Here is a 16,501-nt window from a genome sequence, read left to right on the forward strand (position 1 = left end):
TTGGAAGGGCCCCCTGGAGATCATCCTGTCTGACCCTGCTGCTAAGGCAGGTTACCTGGAGCACGTGACACAGCAATGTGTCCAGGTGGGTTTGAAATGTCTCCAGAGATGGAGACTCCCTGATGTCCCTGGGCACCTGTTCCAGTGCTCTGCCACCCTCAAAGGAAAATTTATTCCTCAAGTTCAGGTGGGATTTTTTGTATTTTAGTTTATGGCCATTTATCCTATTCCAGTTGTTGGGCATTACTAAAAAGACTCTGGCAACATTTTCTGCCATCCCTTGGAGATATTGGTATGGATTGAGCAGATCCCCTCTCAGTCTTCTCCAGACTAAGCAGGCCGAGCTCCTCCAGTATCTCTCCTCCTGAGATGCTCCAGATCCCTCACCATCGTTGGGGCCTCCGCTGGACCCTCTCCAGGAGCTCGGATTATTGGACTTTTGGGTTTCTGCGAGGGTTCCGGGCGGTCTGGTCGAAGAATCCCAGAAGAGTTCAGGATGTCCTGTCCAACCCAGCTGCCGAGGGAGGGTCACTGGAGCGGGTTCCTGGCACGGCGCCCAGGCGCGTTCGGAATGTCACCTGAGAGGCGCTCAGGTGTGCAGCCCCTGAGAGCGGCTGTCCCGGGGGACGCGGCCGCCGTGCTCCCAAGGGACCGGCCTGGCCCCACGGCCCCTGGGCAGCCGGGAGCGCTGTGGGCGGGCCCGTGTCCGGGGCTGGACCGGCGCCGCCATGGCCCGCGCCGTGACGTCACGCGGCCGTGCAGGAAGTGCTGACGAGTGTGACGTAATTCCGTGTCCGGTCACGCCCCTTCCTTTCCGCCCGGCCGCGCGCGAGGTGGGAGTGATGGCGGCGGGGCCGGGAGCGGTGGCGGGGCCGATGGGAGCGATGGGAGCGGCAGGAGCAATGGGAGCGGGGCCAGGAGCGATGGTGGTGGCGCCGGGAGCAGTTGCGGCGCCATGGGAGCGATGGGACCCGGGCCGGGAGCGGTGGGAGCCGTGGCAGCGGGGCCCGGAGCGATGGTGGCGGGGCCTTGGGAGCGATGGGCCCCGGGCCGGCAGCAGTGGCAGGGCCCCGGGAGCGCTGCTCAGGCCAGGAGCGGTGGCGGGGACGGTTCTGCCCGCGAGGTTCGCCCGAAGGGCGCAGCCCCTGGGCCCGGCCGCGCTCCGGCATCACCTCACGGCGGGGGCAGCTCTGGTCGGTGTCACCAGCGACAAGACCCGGGGGAAGGAGCTTTGTCGGGGAGGGTGAGGGTGGATATTGGGAAAAGGGTGCTGGCACTGCCAGGCGCCCAGGGGAATAGGCACGGCCCCGAGGCTGCCTGAGCTCCAGGAGTGTTTGGACAGGGATGCCCAGGGTGGGATTGTTGAGGTGCCTGTGCAGGGCCAGGGTTTAGACTCGATGATCTTTGTGAGATCCTTCCAACGAGCCATATTCCATGATTCTTCCAGGTGTTTCTGCTCAGGGCCTCAGCAGGGACCAGGACGAGATGCAGAACGACGCCGGGGAGTTCGTGGACCTTTATGTCCCTCGGAAATGGTGAGCGGGGACTGAGGAGCCGCCGGGGCTGGAGTGTCCCCGAGGCCTGGGCAGCCTGTGCAGAGAGGCTTTTTGTAGCAGCAAATATCTGTGGGGGAAAAGGAGAAAACATTCTTCTGTCAGTTTAAAAAGTCACTAACTATAAGCCACTTGTATGAATTTTATTAGATTAAATCAAATATGTTTTACAGCCTGTGATTCCTGAGCATTTTCAACCTTAGTGTCTTTGACAGCTGTAGTGGCTCTCAGCAAAAAAGGCATAGAAAATAATCCTTTACGTTATCTTGATGGCTGTGGTTTTTGCATTTTAAAAAAGAAAATAGCCTCCCGTGTGTTTTGAAGGCCTGTACTGCCCTGTATGAAGATGAGCTGGGCACATAGAAATCAAAGTGAAGGGATGATTGGCTAATTAGTGTGATGCTACTGAGTGAAATTTTCCTTTAAATGTACTTAAAACTGCATTTTAATCTTCTAAGTAATGAAAGCTTAAACTGTTGCTGTCTAAATTTCTTGTGCAGTTTTAATTTTCCTGTAGAATTTGCTCTAGTAGCTGTTTGTGTCATTGTAACTGCCTGTTTCCTTTTGTTTAAATCTGTCCGGTTTTATTCCTTAGCTCTGCTAGCAACCGAATCATTGGTGCCAAGGATCATGCTTCCATTCAGATAAACATTTCTGAGGTAAGCTTATTTATAGAATATGTGATGAGAGAGCTAAACCTTTTGATAAAAGTTATCGAATTAAACAGCTTGTGATGTATCTGCAGTCATTCAGTAAAGAAAGTCACAGTAGACCTTGACTCCTGCAGGTTCCCAGTTCATACATGTGGGTTCCAATTCATTTAAGCTCCTATTAGCATGGGTTGGAGGAGTTTTTTTCCCCAGTTGTTTATTAAATTCAGCTTTCAGGAGTTTTGTGGACACAGTGTTCCTGTAGCTTATGAACTACAGAGCTTGATTTGGTTCTTGAATGGGAGACCACATTCCTGTATCTTTTAAAAATCTGAATCTTCTGAGTGATCTCACAAAAAAAAATAAAAAAAAGAAACCACCTTTAAGAAACCACACTGATTCTGATTTCCTGTAGTTGTTATGGCAAATACTTTTCTTGTTCACCATGTTTCATTCCTTCAGTGATCCCTCTTCCTTGTTTTCAAAGGATCAGAGAGTAGCAGAACATGGAAATGAACCCAGCTGGTATTACAGGATTCACTACACAGTTTAATTCCATTATTTATGTTGTTTAGTCTTTTTCCTGTTCAATTTTTCAGCAGCTTGAGAAAGTGAGACAAATTATGTCTCTCAGCTTGGACATTTTTCTACCCTTGTAACAAGTCTGTCCTCTTCCCTCTTCAGTTCAATTTTCTGTTATATGACCTTAGTTAAAAGAAAAAAAAAAGAATAAAGACAGGAAAATCTACTTTACATGAAGCTTTTCCATTTGTTCAGAACTTAGATATTTTCTCTTTTAGTTACCATTTCTTGTCAATCACTGTAGTTGATTTTCTAACTTCAGTATTTACCTTGAGATTTTGTGGCCTATTTTCTCAGCACTGCAAGTATTTTTTTCTGCAGTTTTTAGATCTGGGTGCTTGGCAGGTGTGATGGGAGAGGGTGAAACAGTAAGAATCTATGTGCAGCAGCTTTGCTGTGATTGCAGGTGGACAAAGTGACAGGCAGAGTGAATGGCCAGTTCAAGACCTATGCCATCTGCGGCCCCATCCGGAGAATGGTGAGTGCCTCCCCGACCTGCAGAATCACTGTGCTGCTTTTTCTGATCACTAGTAATTAATTAGATGTGTATTTGCTCCTGGAATACTGTGTGAAGTGTGTTTTCACAGTGGTTTTGGGGGATAATGAAGGCAGAGTGAAGATGTGAACAAATTCGCAGAATCACAGAAAGGTTTGGTTTGGAGGGACCTTAAAGCTCATCTCATTCCACTCCTGCCATGGGCAGGGACAACTTCCACTGTTCCAGGGTGCTTCAAGCCCCATCCAACCTGGCCTTGGACACTGCCAGGGATGGGGCAGCCACAGCTGCTCTGGGTAATCTGTGCCAGAGCCCTGGATTGACTTGGAATAATCAGCTTCTTCTGGAGATTCTTTGCTTGGGTTTTTTAAAGTAAAGGATGCTAGTGATTTTCTTTCATTTAAGATTGTATATCAAAGTGCTAATCCTGGTATTTACTATTTACAATTCCTGGAGGTGATACTACCTTGACTTCAAAATAGTGTGAGGAGTTCATCACAAGTCCACTTATCCATAAATACATGTTGTTCATGCAAATGCGTATTTTTATGCAGTTAAAGCGATTTCTTACCCTTAAAGATGACAAAGAATTAACAGTTTATTTTGAAAACACTAATCTGCACTAACTGCTGCAGCTGCCTCTCTTCACGTGTCAGCAATCATTTGGACACTTGGGAATATTTTCTTTTCTCTTTTTACAGGGTGAATCAGATGACTCCATTTTGCGTCTGGCGAAAAATGATGGAATTGTTTCCAAGTACGTGTGTTTATCTTATCCTCTCACTCTTGCAGGGGGAGCTTCCATTCCCAAATCCAGCTTTTAGGATGACAGTCTGTACATTGTATTTATAGGATGATTACACAGTTGGTCAAGGGTATTTACTTGAGCTGTTGAAGCAAACTCATTTGTAACAATGTTTTTCTTATTTTCTTCTAGGAACTTTTAACTGAAGAAACTTTGGTATGGAACATGTGAAATAAACAGTTCAAAATTGTATTGTGCTGTGTCTTTTGTTCAAGTCATAAACACGAGTGAGTTTATTGTAGTTAGTCTTAAAAGACTTGGAAATGTGTCTTAAAAATGTACATATTCTGATTGTGAATTCTTAAAACAAAATCAGCTGGTAAAGCAATGCCAGAGTTCGAAGTCAAGGATTTCCACTTTATTCGTGGCTTCACTGTCATTGTTCTTTTCGAGTTTTAAAAAGTTTTGCATCTGTAATGGAGCACTTGCAGTGTAGCAATCTAACGGAGCTTGCTGCTTTTTCACTGGAAAAACTAAGGGGATTTTTCTTGTTAGGACACAAGAAAGGGTCTGTCCTTTCTTCCAAGTGGTGCTTTTGTGCTGTTAAATTTTGTTTGCACACAGCAGGTTTATTTGTCACTTTGTGATTATCATTTAAATAAAGGTCATTTATGGGTTTGGGTTTAAAATAAAGTAATAGGTCATGATTTGTATGGAGAATGTCAGCTGCATTTTCCCCATTCCATATTACCCACAACTCCACAGGGACTGTCCTGGTGGTGTATCCTGATCTGCATGTTCTCAAGCATTACTCAGAGGTTATTTCCAGATTACACTTCCATGCTTGTGGTCATCTCTGGGTTAACATTTGCAGTTGTCCATCCTCAGACCTCTGCACAGGCCTCCTCCAAGTGACAGAGGCTGTTTGCTGATGCTTTCCTGTTTATGCTGCAGGCTGTCACCACTGAGAGGGGCTTACCATGTGCTTTATTTCTGACTCTCTGTGGGTGATGTGTGTGTGGGAAACAAGGCTCAGGCCTCTCTCAGGACAGCCTGGAACAGAGATGCTGTTGCCTCTGGGCTGAGGAGAATGGCTGAACTACCCAAGTGTGGCATCTTTCCCCTTATCTGTATTTTTCTCCTCAGACATGACAAAGTATAGCATATTTATTTGGAAGGTCGTGGTTTGGCACCATGGATACTGCTGATCATTAGCAGAGCAAATGAGGCCACGTTAATGTGTAGTGACTGTGGTGTGAGTTTGGGGTTTTTTGTAATTTTACTGAGTTTTTTTGCAAATCATAAATTAGGATTTAAAGTGTGAGCTGTTGTATAGACACTGTGAAGTCCATTACTAAACCTTTATTCCAGGAGCAGCTGCAGCAGAGAAGTCAGAACTCAACAGGCTCAGAGCCCTTTTTAGCAGAGCCATAACCTGGAACATTTTTGGCTTCAGTCTCCCCACTGATAACACTTGAATTTACTACTACTCTGAGCTGATAGAACTCCTAAAATATGAACTCCTGGGTGTTGCAAGTAGGGAGGAACTCAGCTAAAAAGGCAAAACTGTTTCAGGTTGAATTAATGTTGACCTTAATACACAAAGCACATGAGAGAAACCTTTTAAATACTACAACAAGGGGGGAAAGTTAATCCACACTTTATTTTTTAACTATTCTGACATCTAAGTTAACCATGAAAGACGCATTTTAAAAAAGAAGGAGGAGGGATGGCAATGTTGTGATTCTCCTAGAAATAATTCATTTTTCCAGGAGATAAATCTGTGAAAACATTTTCTGGAAAGAAAAATACAGTCTTCAAACCAGAGAGATTGCAGCTTGGCTTATGTCCAATCCTTATTACTTTCCTTTTTACAGAGTTAAGAGAAGATAAATTTTAATTGGGCTTGGTATTTTTTTTCTGACGTATCTTAAATTAACTGCTTCTGCCTTGGCATTAGGGTAGAACTTTAAATAAAACCCTTAACTGTTTGCTGCTGATAAATGCCTGGTTTACCAAAGAGTTTAAATATTGTTGACTTCTTCCTAATCCCCTGAGACTCTGTTCACCCATGTGGATTTCAGTGGAATTCCTCCATAAGGCACAGTGAACTGACAGCTTGAAAGTTCAAGATGAACTTGAGCTCTCTCAGATGTCTTTTTAAGCAGTACAGTCCCATTAGTATACAGCTGACCCAAATTTACACTTCTGGTTTGAGGATTTAAGGATTATGTTGCAATTTAAAGTGTTCTGTGCTTTGTAACACTGATTGTTGCCATTTGGTTTTCAGAATTTTGAAGAATTTAAACAAATTATTCTCTCATTAATTTCTTGTCAAAATATGAAATGTTAATGGGTGCCATATCCTGAAACAGTTCAGTTGGGAGTGGATTATTGCTTTGCTAAAGGCTTCCTGAAGTTCACACCAGCAAGACTGCATGTGAGTCCTACCAAAATTTCTGCAGAATCCTGTCAAGGGAGGACACGTGTCCCTTTAAAAATCCACTTTCAGTTGCATTTTCTAGTATTGTGATGTAAAATGTTCTTTGTTTTCCTGGAACAGGAATAATTGGGATGTTTGAGAGCCATGAAAGGGAATGAACTGTACTCGTACTGTACAAGATGGACAGAGTTGCCCTTACATGGTTACATTGCACCAAGTCGTGAAATTCTTTGCTGTTACTTAATGAGGACTTGGCAGTGGCATCCTAAAGACATCCGATTTAACTGGGGCTGTTTTAGTGCCTTCGGCCAAAATTCTGCCACTCAGACAAGAGCCTGAAACTCCTGAAAACACCTGGGGGCTTGGTAGGAGCTTGTAGATGTCTCACAATACTGATTTTTCTTCTAAAACCTTGACATTCTTCTAATGAACTACACGGTGCTAAAAAGCTGCTTCAGTGTGTCTCAGCTATGAGCCTGCTGTGATCAGAGTTGTGATCCCCGGGTTTGGAGGTCACTGCTGCTCCTGTGGGCACAGAGAGAACAGCTCTGATAACATCAGCCCTGCTCAGGTGCCAAACAGGCACAGCCCTGCCAGGCCTGGGAGGGGACAGGGGGCAGAATGGCTCCCCTGGCACTGCCCCTGGTTCTCTGCACAAAGACTGAGACTCAGGGGAGGAGTAAAAAAGGCCAAGGGTCTCCTTTTCCTGCGTGTGTGTCCGAGCCCCACAAGAATTTTTGGAGCAGAGCTCTAACCAGTGCTCCCTGCAGAAGGGAACCTGGGACAGCTCTGTGGGATATTGATTTTCCCAAAGCACGTGCTGATGCTGGAGGCTGCTGAAAGCCTAGACCACTGAGATAATCTAGTTCCACTAGATTTGGCAGTAGTTTTGTTTTCCAGTTGGATGTTATGGAGAGCTGTCTATTCCCAGCTCCTGTTTTGTTCAATTGCTGTCACTCTGAGTAAAACAGAGATAAATACACTCCTGTTGCAAATATTACTTTGAACAGGTTAAGGGAGGTTTTGATTTTAGTTAATTAATTTATGGCTGTTTGTGTGGAGGCATCCCTAGGGAGGCAGCTTCCCTGTATGCATGTTGGACTAATCAACCATGGAAAAAAACCAAAGAAAACTAATTAGGCATTTTTTCCTGCTAGGAAACATATTGTTTAGCATCAGAGAGGAGTTCTGCTTGGCTAAATCCTCCACAGGAACTGCAAGTACTGAGATTTTAAGAATTAAGAACAACTGATAAAGTCAGTGTGGGATTTATTTTTTTTAATAAATTATGATGAAAAAGGTATTATTTTTACATCTATTTTCAGATAGCTGATAATGAGTAAAACTACTGTAACCAGGCTGAACCAAGTGTATTTAGCAATGTACACACCTGAGCATGTTAACAAATGAGCAAACTTAACAAATGCTCTTCCATGGCTGATTTCTACAGGACTGAGACCATGGAGAAGAGCAGGTGCCTGTTCTGCTGAGGATTGGGGCCCCTTTGGCTGCTGTTTGCAGTCCTGGGCTGACCATGGGCAGCTGCCAGTGCCCACCCAGCTGCTCCCCTCTCCCCCTCCACAGCAGGGCAGAAAACGGGGTGGGAAAAGCACACGGGTACAGCAGGGAGGTCACTTAGCAATTAACCATCATGAGCAAAACAGGAAAACCCATTTATTGCTTATTAAAACAGAACTGGACTGATAGCACCAGGATTAGGCTGCAGATAGTGGGAGACCTATACATACATTATCTGTTAATTCAGGTGTTCTTCCAAGAGGGTGGAGGACAGTCCTTGTGGAGGCAGCCAAGGCTTGTGGGGCATTGACTGGGGGCTCCTGCAGGGATGGAAGTGAGAGTCACACTTGCAATTTGGTGAGCCAGTTGTAAGCTGTGTGCTGGGACACGACACATCCATCAAAATTAAGGTGCTGCTTATCTGGCTCTAAACACAATAACCTTTTTGCTGTTTTCACAGGGCACCAGAGCCCAGACAATCACCTTGATCCATCCATCCATCAATACCACAACACAATGCACTGGTGCCCTGATGTGAAATCACTCAGGCTGTCTCCCTCTCATGACCTGCAGTGCCTGTCAGATAAGTCAGGTTGAGCCAAAATGTTAAACCTGGCACTGCTGTGTGCTTTAAATGTATAAATAATAAAGCACTGTGTCCTTTATTTCACAGAACAGCATTTTCATAAAGTGTCTAGCACAACTCTGTGCAGACTGCTCATCCAGCTGGGAACTGTGATAATTTGTGCTCTAGGCAAAATGTTTCAAATGTCTGAGGCTGAACAAAAATAGCACTTCAAAATAAATTGGGTAGTGCACAGGGGAGGTGCCAGAGATCATTACTTGCTGCTTGTCCCTGCTTCATTCACTTCTTTCCCCTACAAGGGCTAGAAAGGCTGGGGGTTTAATTCTCCCTTTGACCAATTTGAGGCTAAAAGAAAGGGATTTACACGCCTGATTTCTGTTGTGGCCAATGGAGCCATGTTCTCAGCAAACTCCCTCTGCATTCCTGGGAAAATGGGGTCATTTGTGCTGGATCACTCAGCCAAGCATGGATGTGTGACAGTGCAGCCCCCAAGCCAGCTGTGCTGAGAAAATAACCTTAAGAAGTTGATGCTGCAGCTAAGTTCAGTGTCTGCTGATGGGTCACTTTTGTTCCTGTCGTGTGTCTGCTCTCAAGTGCCTGGAACTCTTATCCCAGTCTCCAGCATGTGAGCTGGTAATCTCAAACTCGGAAGAGTTGACCAAAATGTGAGGATCTAAGACCACCTGTACCCAAAAATACAGAAATAAAAGGAAGCTGATCCCAGATGGTGCTGATTTAAAGCACAGACTACAAAGGGAAGTGGAGGAAGCAGCTTTCAGGCTGCAAAGTATATTACCTGAGAGGGAGCTTGATCACAGTGCACAGAGTTCATATATCTGGGAACAGCACTGCCTCTGGAGAGCCTGCATCCTCCTGCAGGAGATAACAGAGCCAAACTTTGGGTCTTCTGATTGCACAGGCAATTAACATCTCAGCAGCCTTCTTGGAGAGTGATACAAGTGTGACCACAGTAGGGATAAACCTCTTTCAGGTTAAAAGGAGGCAATTACACCAGTATTTTCTGACCTTCTCCCAAATGCTGAGCTTATCCAGGAAGCAGGAGGCTTTGCAGGTGTGGGACAGGTGGCAGTGTACCTGCCTGCCAGTGACACTGAGGCCAGTGCTCACTTCTGATCTTGGCTGAATGGTTGATAAGAGATCTGCTTTGGCCTTAAGGCCCCAGGTGCTGATCCTTTGTTTCCCAAAATGTATTATTTGTCCCCTATCTCTGCAGCTGAGCTTTTTCAAGCTTGTTTGAGACTGTCCTGACAGGAAGGTTAATCCTTGCCTCAGTTGAAACAGTGCTGACTCACTGCTGCAAGTCATAATTCCCTGAAAACTTTGAATATCCAGGAAAGTCTCATACACATATCACAGCTTTCCATATGGTTACATAAAAACCTCAAACGATGTCATTTCATCAGACACCTTGTGGCTTCATGCCTGAAGTTACTCAGGCTTCACTGCACTCCCTGCCTTTAAAAAGAAACAGAAAAAACAAAATTCTGTTTGTTTGTGCAGAGCAGGGAACTGTTCCTGCTGTGCTTCCCATTAAGTGTGCATCCCAGGCATTCCATAAAACTGCAGCACTGGGACCAAGGCTCAGGAGACTCGTTTCTGCTTCCAGCAGTGTCATTTGTTTTGAGCAGGACCTGTCAACTGCTACATCCTACACCAGAATTTACCCATCTCTCAAATGAATGTGATTAAAATGTGATTAAAACAGTAGGAACCTTAAAATCAATGTAAAGAGTGCTCAGAAAATGCAATTTGAGGTGGCATAGTTCTCTAAATAACTTTTTCAAGGAGGATAAACTTTGAAGATCTGCACTGAACTCAGTAGAGTTGAGCCAGAGGCAGGTATGCTAATCTACTCTTTTAACCCCTGGTTTTATCTTCTCTCCAGCAGGGGCATTTTACACCACCAATTTTCTGGACATGCAAATAAAATAGTGTCATTTTTTTTTGTCTTTATGAATCCAGGAACATTTATGGGGGTAGGACCCTTAGAATGTTCTTTCTTCCTTTAGGGAGTGGGTAATGAGAGGGAGGCCCCTAGCAAAGCTGACTGCTGCAAAGAATTAACTCTGATTTACAATGCTCTGCAGCCTGAGATAATGCCTCTGGTATATGGCAACTCTGAAATGCAAAATGCAGTGCTCATGGGGAGCCTGCTCTCAGTCACCCCTTGCTGGTATCAGTAGCTGGCACCCAGGAGTGCAAATCCCACAAGGACTGGTCCCTGTCAGCCCAGCCCAGGGCACAAAGCTGGAGCTGCCACATCTGGAGCCGCCACATCTGGAGCCGCCACATCTGTTCCTACTGCTCTGGCCAAGCCTAAAGACTTCCTGCATCTCTAAGGTCAGTGCAGCCCCTAATGCAAATTCACAGGATACCATTAGCCTCAGATTCCCATCTTCATGAATTTGCAAGAGACGCAGACGACGTGGACACTCTCCAGAAGCGCTCAGAGTTGGGAACAGAACAAACCAAGAGAAATCCCAGCAAAGGGGGGGGTGGTGTCTGATTCCAGCTCCTGATAACAGTTCTTATCAGAAAAGCTCGTAAATCCACCCAATTTAAACAGTGTCAGCAGCATCCCGTGCTGTTTCGTGTGTCCCCTCAAGGGACCTACAGCTTCTTGTTCCGATCAGTGATTTCCATTCTATCCCTCAGGTTCCCAGAAGTCACAACTTCCTGGAAAACGTTGGTGGGAGTGCTAATTCTGAATATCTGTGTGGCCTCAGAAGGAGCAGAACATGTTGCTGTTCTAATAAACAGCCCGAATTACTGTTTGGCTGTCACTTGTGATTAAAGCAACAAATATTGACAAAAACAGCATGCCAGAAGTAGGGAACTTGTGTAAGTGTTGGCTTTTGGGTCTGAGTTTCAAGGGTCTGGTGGAATATGAAGTCTTCATTGAGACACAGCATCAGTGTCTCTCCTGAGAATTGTAAATAGACACCTGATGGCCCCATCCTTTCTGAAGCACAAACACGTGGATAACATCACCCTCTCTGGTCACTGTCACCCCTCTGGTGTCATCACTGCCACTGCAGATGAAGATTATTTGAGGAGAAGGACACAAGACCACACCATGGTTTTCTCTCGTAATCCTAGTTTTATCTCAGGCATTAGTTTGGGTTTTTTTTTAGGTACTACGTCCTAATACAAACAAGGCAGAAAATATACATTTACTGTTTGGGGGAAAAAAAAAATCCCACAGCTCCTTCATGGAAAGGTGTGGACTTGGTTTTTAAGAATGATGTAGATGTTAAAAAATGAGCTTCTTGTCAAAGGGTTGGTCCCAAGTAAAATATCAGATTGACATTCATGTGCTCCAAGAGGCTTCTCAACATGTCCTTCGTGGTACATGAAAAAAAAAAATTGTATTGTGGTCAGCCACCCTTTTTAGGGATGTGCTGCAGCAATTATGAGGAGTGAGGGGAGTCATGTCCTTGCTATTATTCTAGCAACTCTATTAGGGGAAAATACCTCAATTTATTTCAGTCACATTTTGTCTCTTCCAGCAAACATTCTGGTAGTTTCCAATACACCAAAATGAGCATGAGGGGATTTTGTCTGCAGTGTAGTGACTTTTGAATGACCTCACGGAACAATGACCAGATGAAGATGTGACCTTATAAAATACTCTTTCAGGAAAACACCATGTCTTACACTGCTGGGACAAATTGTCCATAACAGGATACTGGGAGCAACTGTGATGCGTTAGAGGAACCTATAAAACAAAATTCTGCACTAACCCCATGAGAGTATGGAATGGGAAAGGTTGTTTCTTCTGCCATGGGAAAAAAAATCAGCATCTTGGCCAGCTTTACGAGAGTGTAACAGCCCCTTCCTGACTTTTGTGGTGAGGAAACTTGAGTCACAAAAGCTGCGTCCTTCTATTTATCAGGTAACTTCTAAAGATGCAAACAGAAGGGTTCTTGTGTGCAAAGTGGGATCCCTAAAGAACAGCCTTGGTTAAGTAGCATTTAGGGGAAGAAATTGATAAAATGAGAAAAAAGAGCCACAATTTTTGTTTTCTTCACTTTTGTAAAAAGTCACTGGAATTTAAGAACAGATGCAAATGTTTGGTGGTTAGTGAAAGGTAAATCCAGCAGCAAGCTTTTCTTACTGTCCTGAAAGGAACTGCTCACGTGAACGCTGAGGGATCCTGCGTGTGTCCTGCGGTTTTGGAATGTGCTGCACAAGGTGCAGGAGATGCTCCACAGCTGTGTGCAGCCCTCTCTCCTGCCCGGGCAGGGAGGGCAGATGGACCCTAACAGAGCACAGGAGGTGAGGTGTGAGGACACACAGAGGGGTTTGGTAGTCAGATAAAGGGCAGAGAGCCCTGGAACTCGATGCCACCAGAGCTGGAGGTATCTGAGCATCTGGAGTGAGTCTGCTTGTAAGGAGGGGTAAAGCAGGATGACTGCAGGAGCAATGGGCACATTCAGGAGCAGTGGGAGAGGAAGGAGTGACCATCTGAGGTGCTCATGACTTGGGGGGAATTTCAAGGAAAGCCGTAAGAGATCTGGAGGGAGGCACTGCTGCCTGCTGGAAGAGATGGGGAAGGGAGAGGTTTTGTGTATTTGTGTGCTCGGTGGGGCCCAGACATCGAGATCACTGTGCAAGCACTGCACTGCCACGTGTTCTTTGTAAATGCGTGGGCAGCTGGATGTGTCCTTTTGAACCAGCAGCACCGTGTTCATCTGCCCTGTCTGGCACTGGCTAATCCTGAAAAGAAGCAGCATTTCCCTGTCTGCTCCTTAGAAGTGACCTGAGCAGCAGCAGCGTAATCACTTGCACTAAACACATGGCTGGAATCCTTTTGATAAAGTCCAAGACACGGGACAGTTTCCTACAGACTGCCTCAGGGGCAGAGCTGACCGCCTGACTGCCATTGTAGTGACATTTCAGAACGATTTTATTTGTTCCGGTCGGCTTTAATTGAACATCTGGGTTAATAACGGGGAGATTCCCGAGGTTGGCATCGGAGTCGGGAAGGAAAAGGAGTCATTTTGGAGTCCTTCCTTAATCCCAGCTCCTTTGTTAGGAGTGTTGGTGTTATTTAATTGACTGTTAAATCCCAGTCACATGAGCACCCTCGAGTGTAATCTCCTGTGATAAATTGCCCAGAACTCGTGTCAGAGGCACATTCTGGGCTCTGGTCTGTGCAAGACTCTGTCCTGTGATTGCAGCTGACTTCTGCATAGGGAATGAGAGAGGAATGGATCTTAGCTCAGTTTAAACTGATTTAAGAAAACAGTCGACACCAGATTCTGATAAAGACACTGTTCTCTAACCTGCATGAGGTCGTTGTAGATGCTGTTATTTTTTCCAAGCTTTTCAGCAAATGTTTACAGGGTCCAGGTCTTATCAGATGAAGGCAGACAGCCCTTGGGGGGGAAAAACCAGACAATTGCACAAGGTCTCATCTCACAGGTGGGACAGAAGGAAGGGAGGGGTAGGGGGGAGCTAGTTATCTGTTGGAAACAGCCTGCACACAGTCACATCTCTAGGATCAGGAAAGAAAATTCGAAGGTGGAAATGGAAACTAGATATGAAGAAGGAACCGAGCAGATAAGAGAAGGATGGCAAGGAAAATCTATAAGATGTCAAGAAAACCTTTTTTGTCCTACAATCCTCTAATATTTCCCCCTTTGAATTCCCTCATTCTCCCCCACTAGAGATTTCACCCTGGATCTTTTGGTCAGAGACCAACCAGAGCCAGAGAGACAGGCCAGAGGCAGAGCTGGCATCCCTGAGGGCACAGATGCTTGCACAGAGTGTGCAAGGGACAGTCAGTGATTTCAGAGATGCTCCTGGCCCCACTGGCACTGCTTTCCCCAAACCTGGTGAATTACGAAGGTGGCAGCATCTGTGAACTGCCCAGGAAGGTGTCTGCTTTCTCAGACCTCCACGGCTGGGATCCACTGTCAGAATCCATTGTCTCTCAGATGCAGGTTCTGACCCCCCCGTTTGAAGCCACTTACATTTACACCCAGCTGAGAGGGCAGGTTTAGCTTTGCTCAGCCAGTCTCCACTTAGATTTTCCTCACCTGATGTTCCCTTAATTCTCAGGGCACCAACAAAACAGCACAGAGCTCCTGCCTGCCCTTGGGAAGGTGGTGGGCAGCAGCAGCCTGCAAGATCTCTGGGAGCAGAGCCAAGAAACCAAGGATCTGCAGCAGGAGAGGAGCAGCATGGACATGTGCAGGTGGGACAGGAGGTGGCTGCACCTGGGTGCAGACGCAGGTGTTACATCTGGCAGAGGTCTGCAGGGACTGGTCCTGGTGGCAGGCATCTGTCTGCCTCCTGGAAGGCAAGGCTTGTGCTCGTCCTCCTGGAAGGCCAGCCCATTGTGGTATTTTCCTGTAATTTGGAAGCTGTAGCACTGAAGGAAATGGCAGTGTGCTGTGGTGTGCTCAGGGAACAGTGGGTTTGGGGAAATTTTACCCCAAAATTTGGGGTGGTTGGGTGTTATCTAGGAGGATTTAACCCCAAATTTGAGGGGTTTGGGGTGGTTTTGGGCAGGATTCCAGCCCAAATTTGAGGGCTCTGCAGTGATTTTGGGGTGGTTTAACCCCAAATTTGGGGGGTTGGGAGTGGTTTGGGGACATTTTAACCCCAAAGAGCTGCAGCAGCTGTGACCTGAGCCCTGTGCCACCACACACAGCACGTCCTCTGGCATGGCCCTGCTGATAACAGCCCGTTCCCTCAGCCCTGCTCAGTCACATCACAGCCCATCTCATTTTATCCAAATGCCATTTCCCCCCTCCCCAGCCCTGAACCATCACCAGGCTGATATCAGTGCCCATGCGTCAGTACCAAAGGAATGCCTGATAATATCCTGGTTTTCTCCTCAGCTTTTCCCAGCTCCCTTCCACTCCAGAATAATTTGTGCTTCCTTATGACCCCAAAGGCACCACAAAACAAATGTATCAACATGAATGTAAGCGCTTTAATCAGTAAAATGCAAGATTAAAAAAATAATAAGAAGAATAAGAATAACTGTACCCTGCAGGGAGAGAGACTGAGAAAAGAAGAGCAAATAAAAAGAAACACTCTGTATGTTGTGGCTGGGAGCCAAAGGCCCTCTGGGCCAGGTTTGGATAAAATAGGGCTTAATTTCTGGTGTGAGAAACCGCTAGAGTGAATCTGCAGCAAACAAAGGCCAATTCACAAAGGGACATAGGCCAGGGCTGGAGGAGGAGAGGGCAGCCTGCCAGTTCTGCCAGCTCCCCTGATTTTATCATGTCATGCAGTATCAGATGTTTTACTGCTAGCTTCCTTTTCCTCTTGCATTTTTTTTTAAAAAATGCATTTCTTCTCATGAAATCTGTAGGGGGAAACTTAGGTACACTCCAAGGATAGTCCAGAAAGCAAAATGAAGATAACAAACACTCAAGTTCATTAACTTAATGGAAATTAAATTGAGATTCTTAAATAAGACTCAGAGAGAGGAGAGTTTTTTTAAAAAAAATGTTTGGGCTGGGCAGTGTGAAATGCTTTCTTGGACCAGGAACAACTGTTTACATTTGAAAAGAAATGCTGTGTCAGCAGTGCTAGTGGGCTCATCGCTCAGTGACAGCATTATCTCCCTGGAGAGCTGCCAGTGCCAGAGGAGTGTGAGATCCCCCAGATCTCACAGGGCTCAGCTCTGCCCTCTTGCACACCACCAAAACCTCTGCTCTGCACATCCCGGGCCTCAGGGAGATGACAGAAAGCCAACTGTGGTAACAGGGTAGTACAAACCTACCCAGGGGATTCTCTCCATAACGGGAATCTTGCCCAATTCTTAAAAGTCCACTCTTCCCCTTGGGAGCACAGCAAGGAGCTTGTACCCAGAACAGTGGCATTTCCATCTCATCCCACAGTAAGGCTGGTACTGACAGGAATGAGTTGTGATCCCGTTATTTCTC

General features: G+C 45.9%; 1 protein-coding gene across 1 annotated transcript; it reads left to right on the forward strand.

Moving 5' to 3' along the window:
* Nucleotides 1–724: 724 nt before the first annotated feature.
* On the forward strand, nucleotides 725–4,278 carry RPS21 (ribosomal protein S21). Its single transcript, XM_066330883.1, has 6 exons — nucleotides 725–833; nucleotides 1,448–1,535; nucleotides 2,149–2,212; nucleotides 3,192–3,263; nucleotides 3,983–4,038; nucleotides 4,219–4,278. Exons 2-6 carry the CDS (start codon nucleotides 1,486–1,488, stop codon nucleotides 4,226–4,228), a joined length of 252 nt encoding a protein of 83 aa, XP_066186980.1. The 5' UTR covers nucleotides 725–833; nucleotides 1,448–1,485; the 3' UTR covers nucleotides 4,229–4,278.
* Nucleotides 4,279–16,501: the final 12,223 nt, after the last annotated feature.

This window comes from Sylvia atricapilla, chromosome 16, assembly GCF_009819655.1.
Source record: "Sylvia atricapilla isolate bSylAtr1 chromosome 16, bSylAtr1.pri, whole genome shotgun sequence".
NCBI classification, from domain to species: domain Eukaryota; kingdom Metazoa; phylum Chordata; class Aves; order Passeriformes; family Sylviidae; genus Sylvia; species Sylvia atricapilla.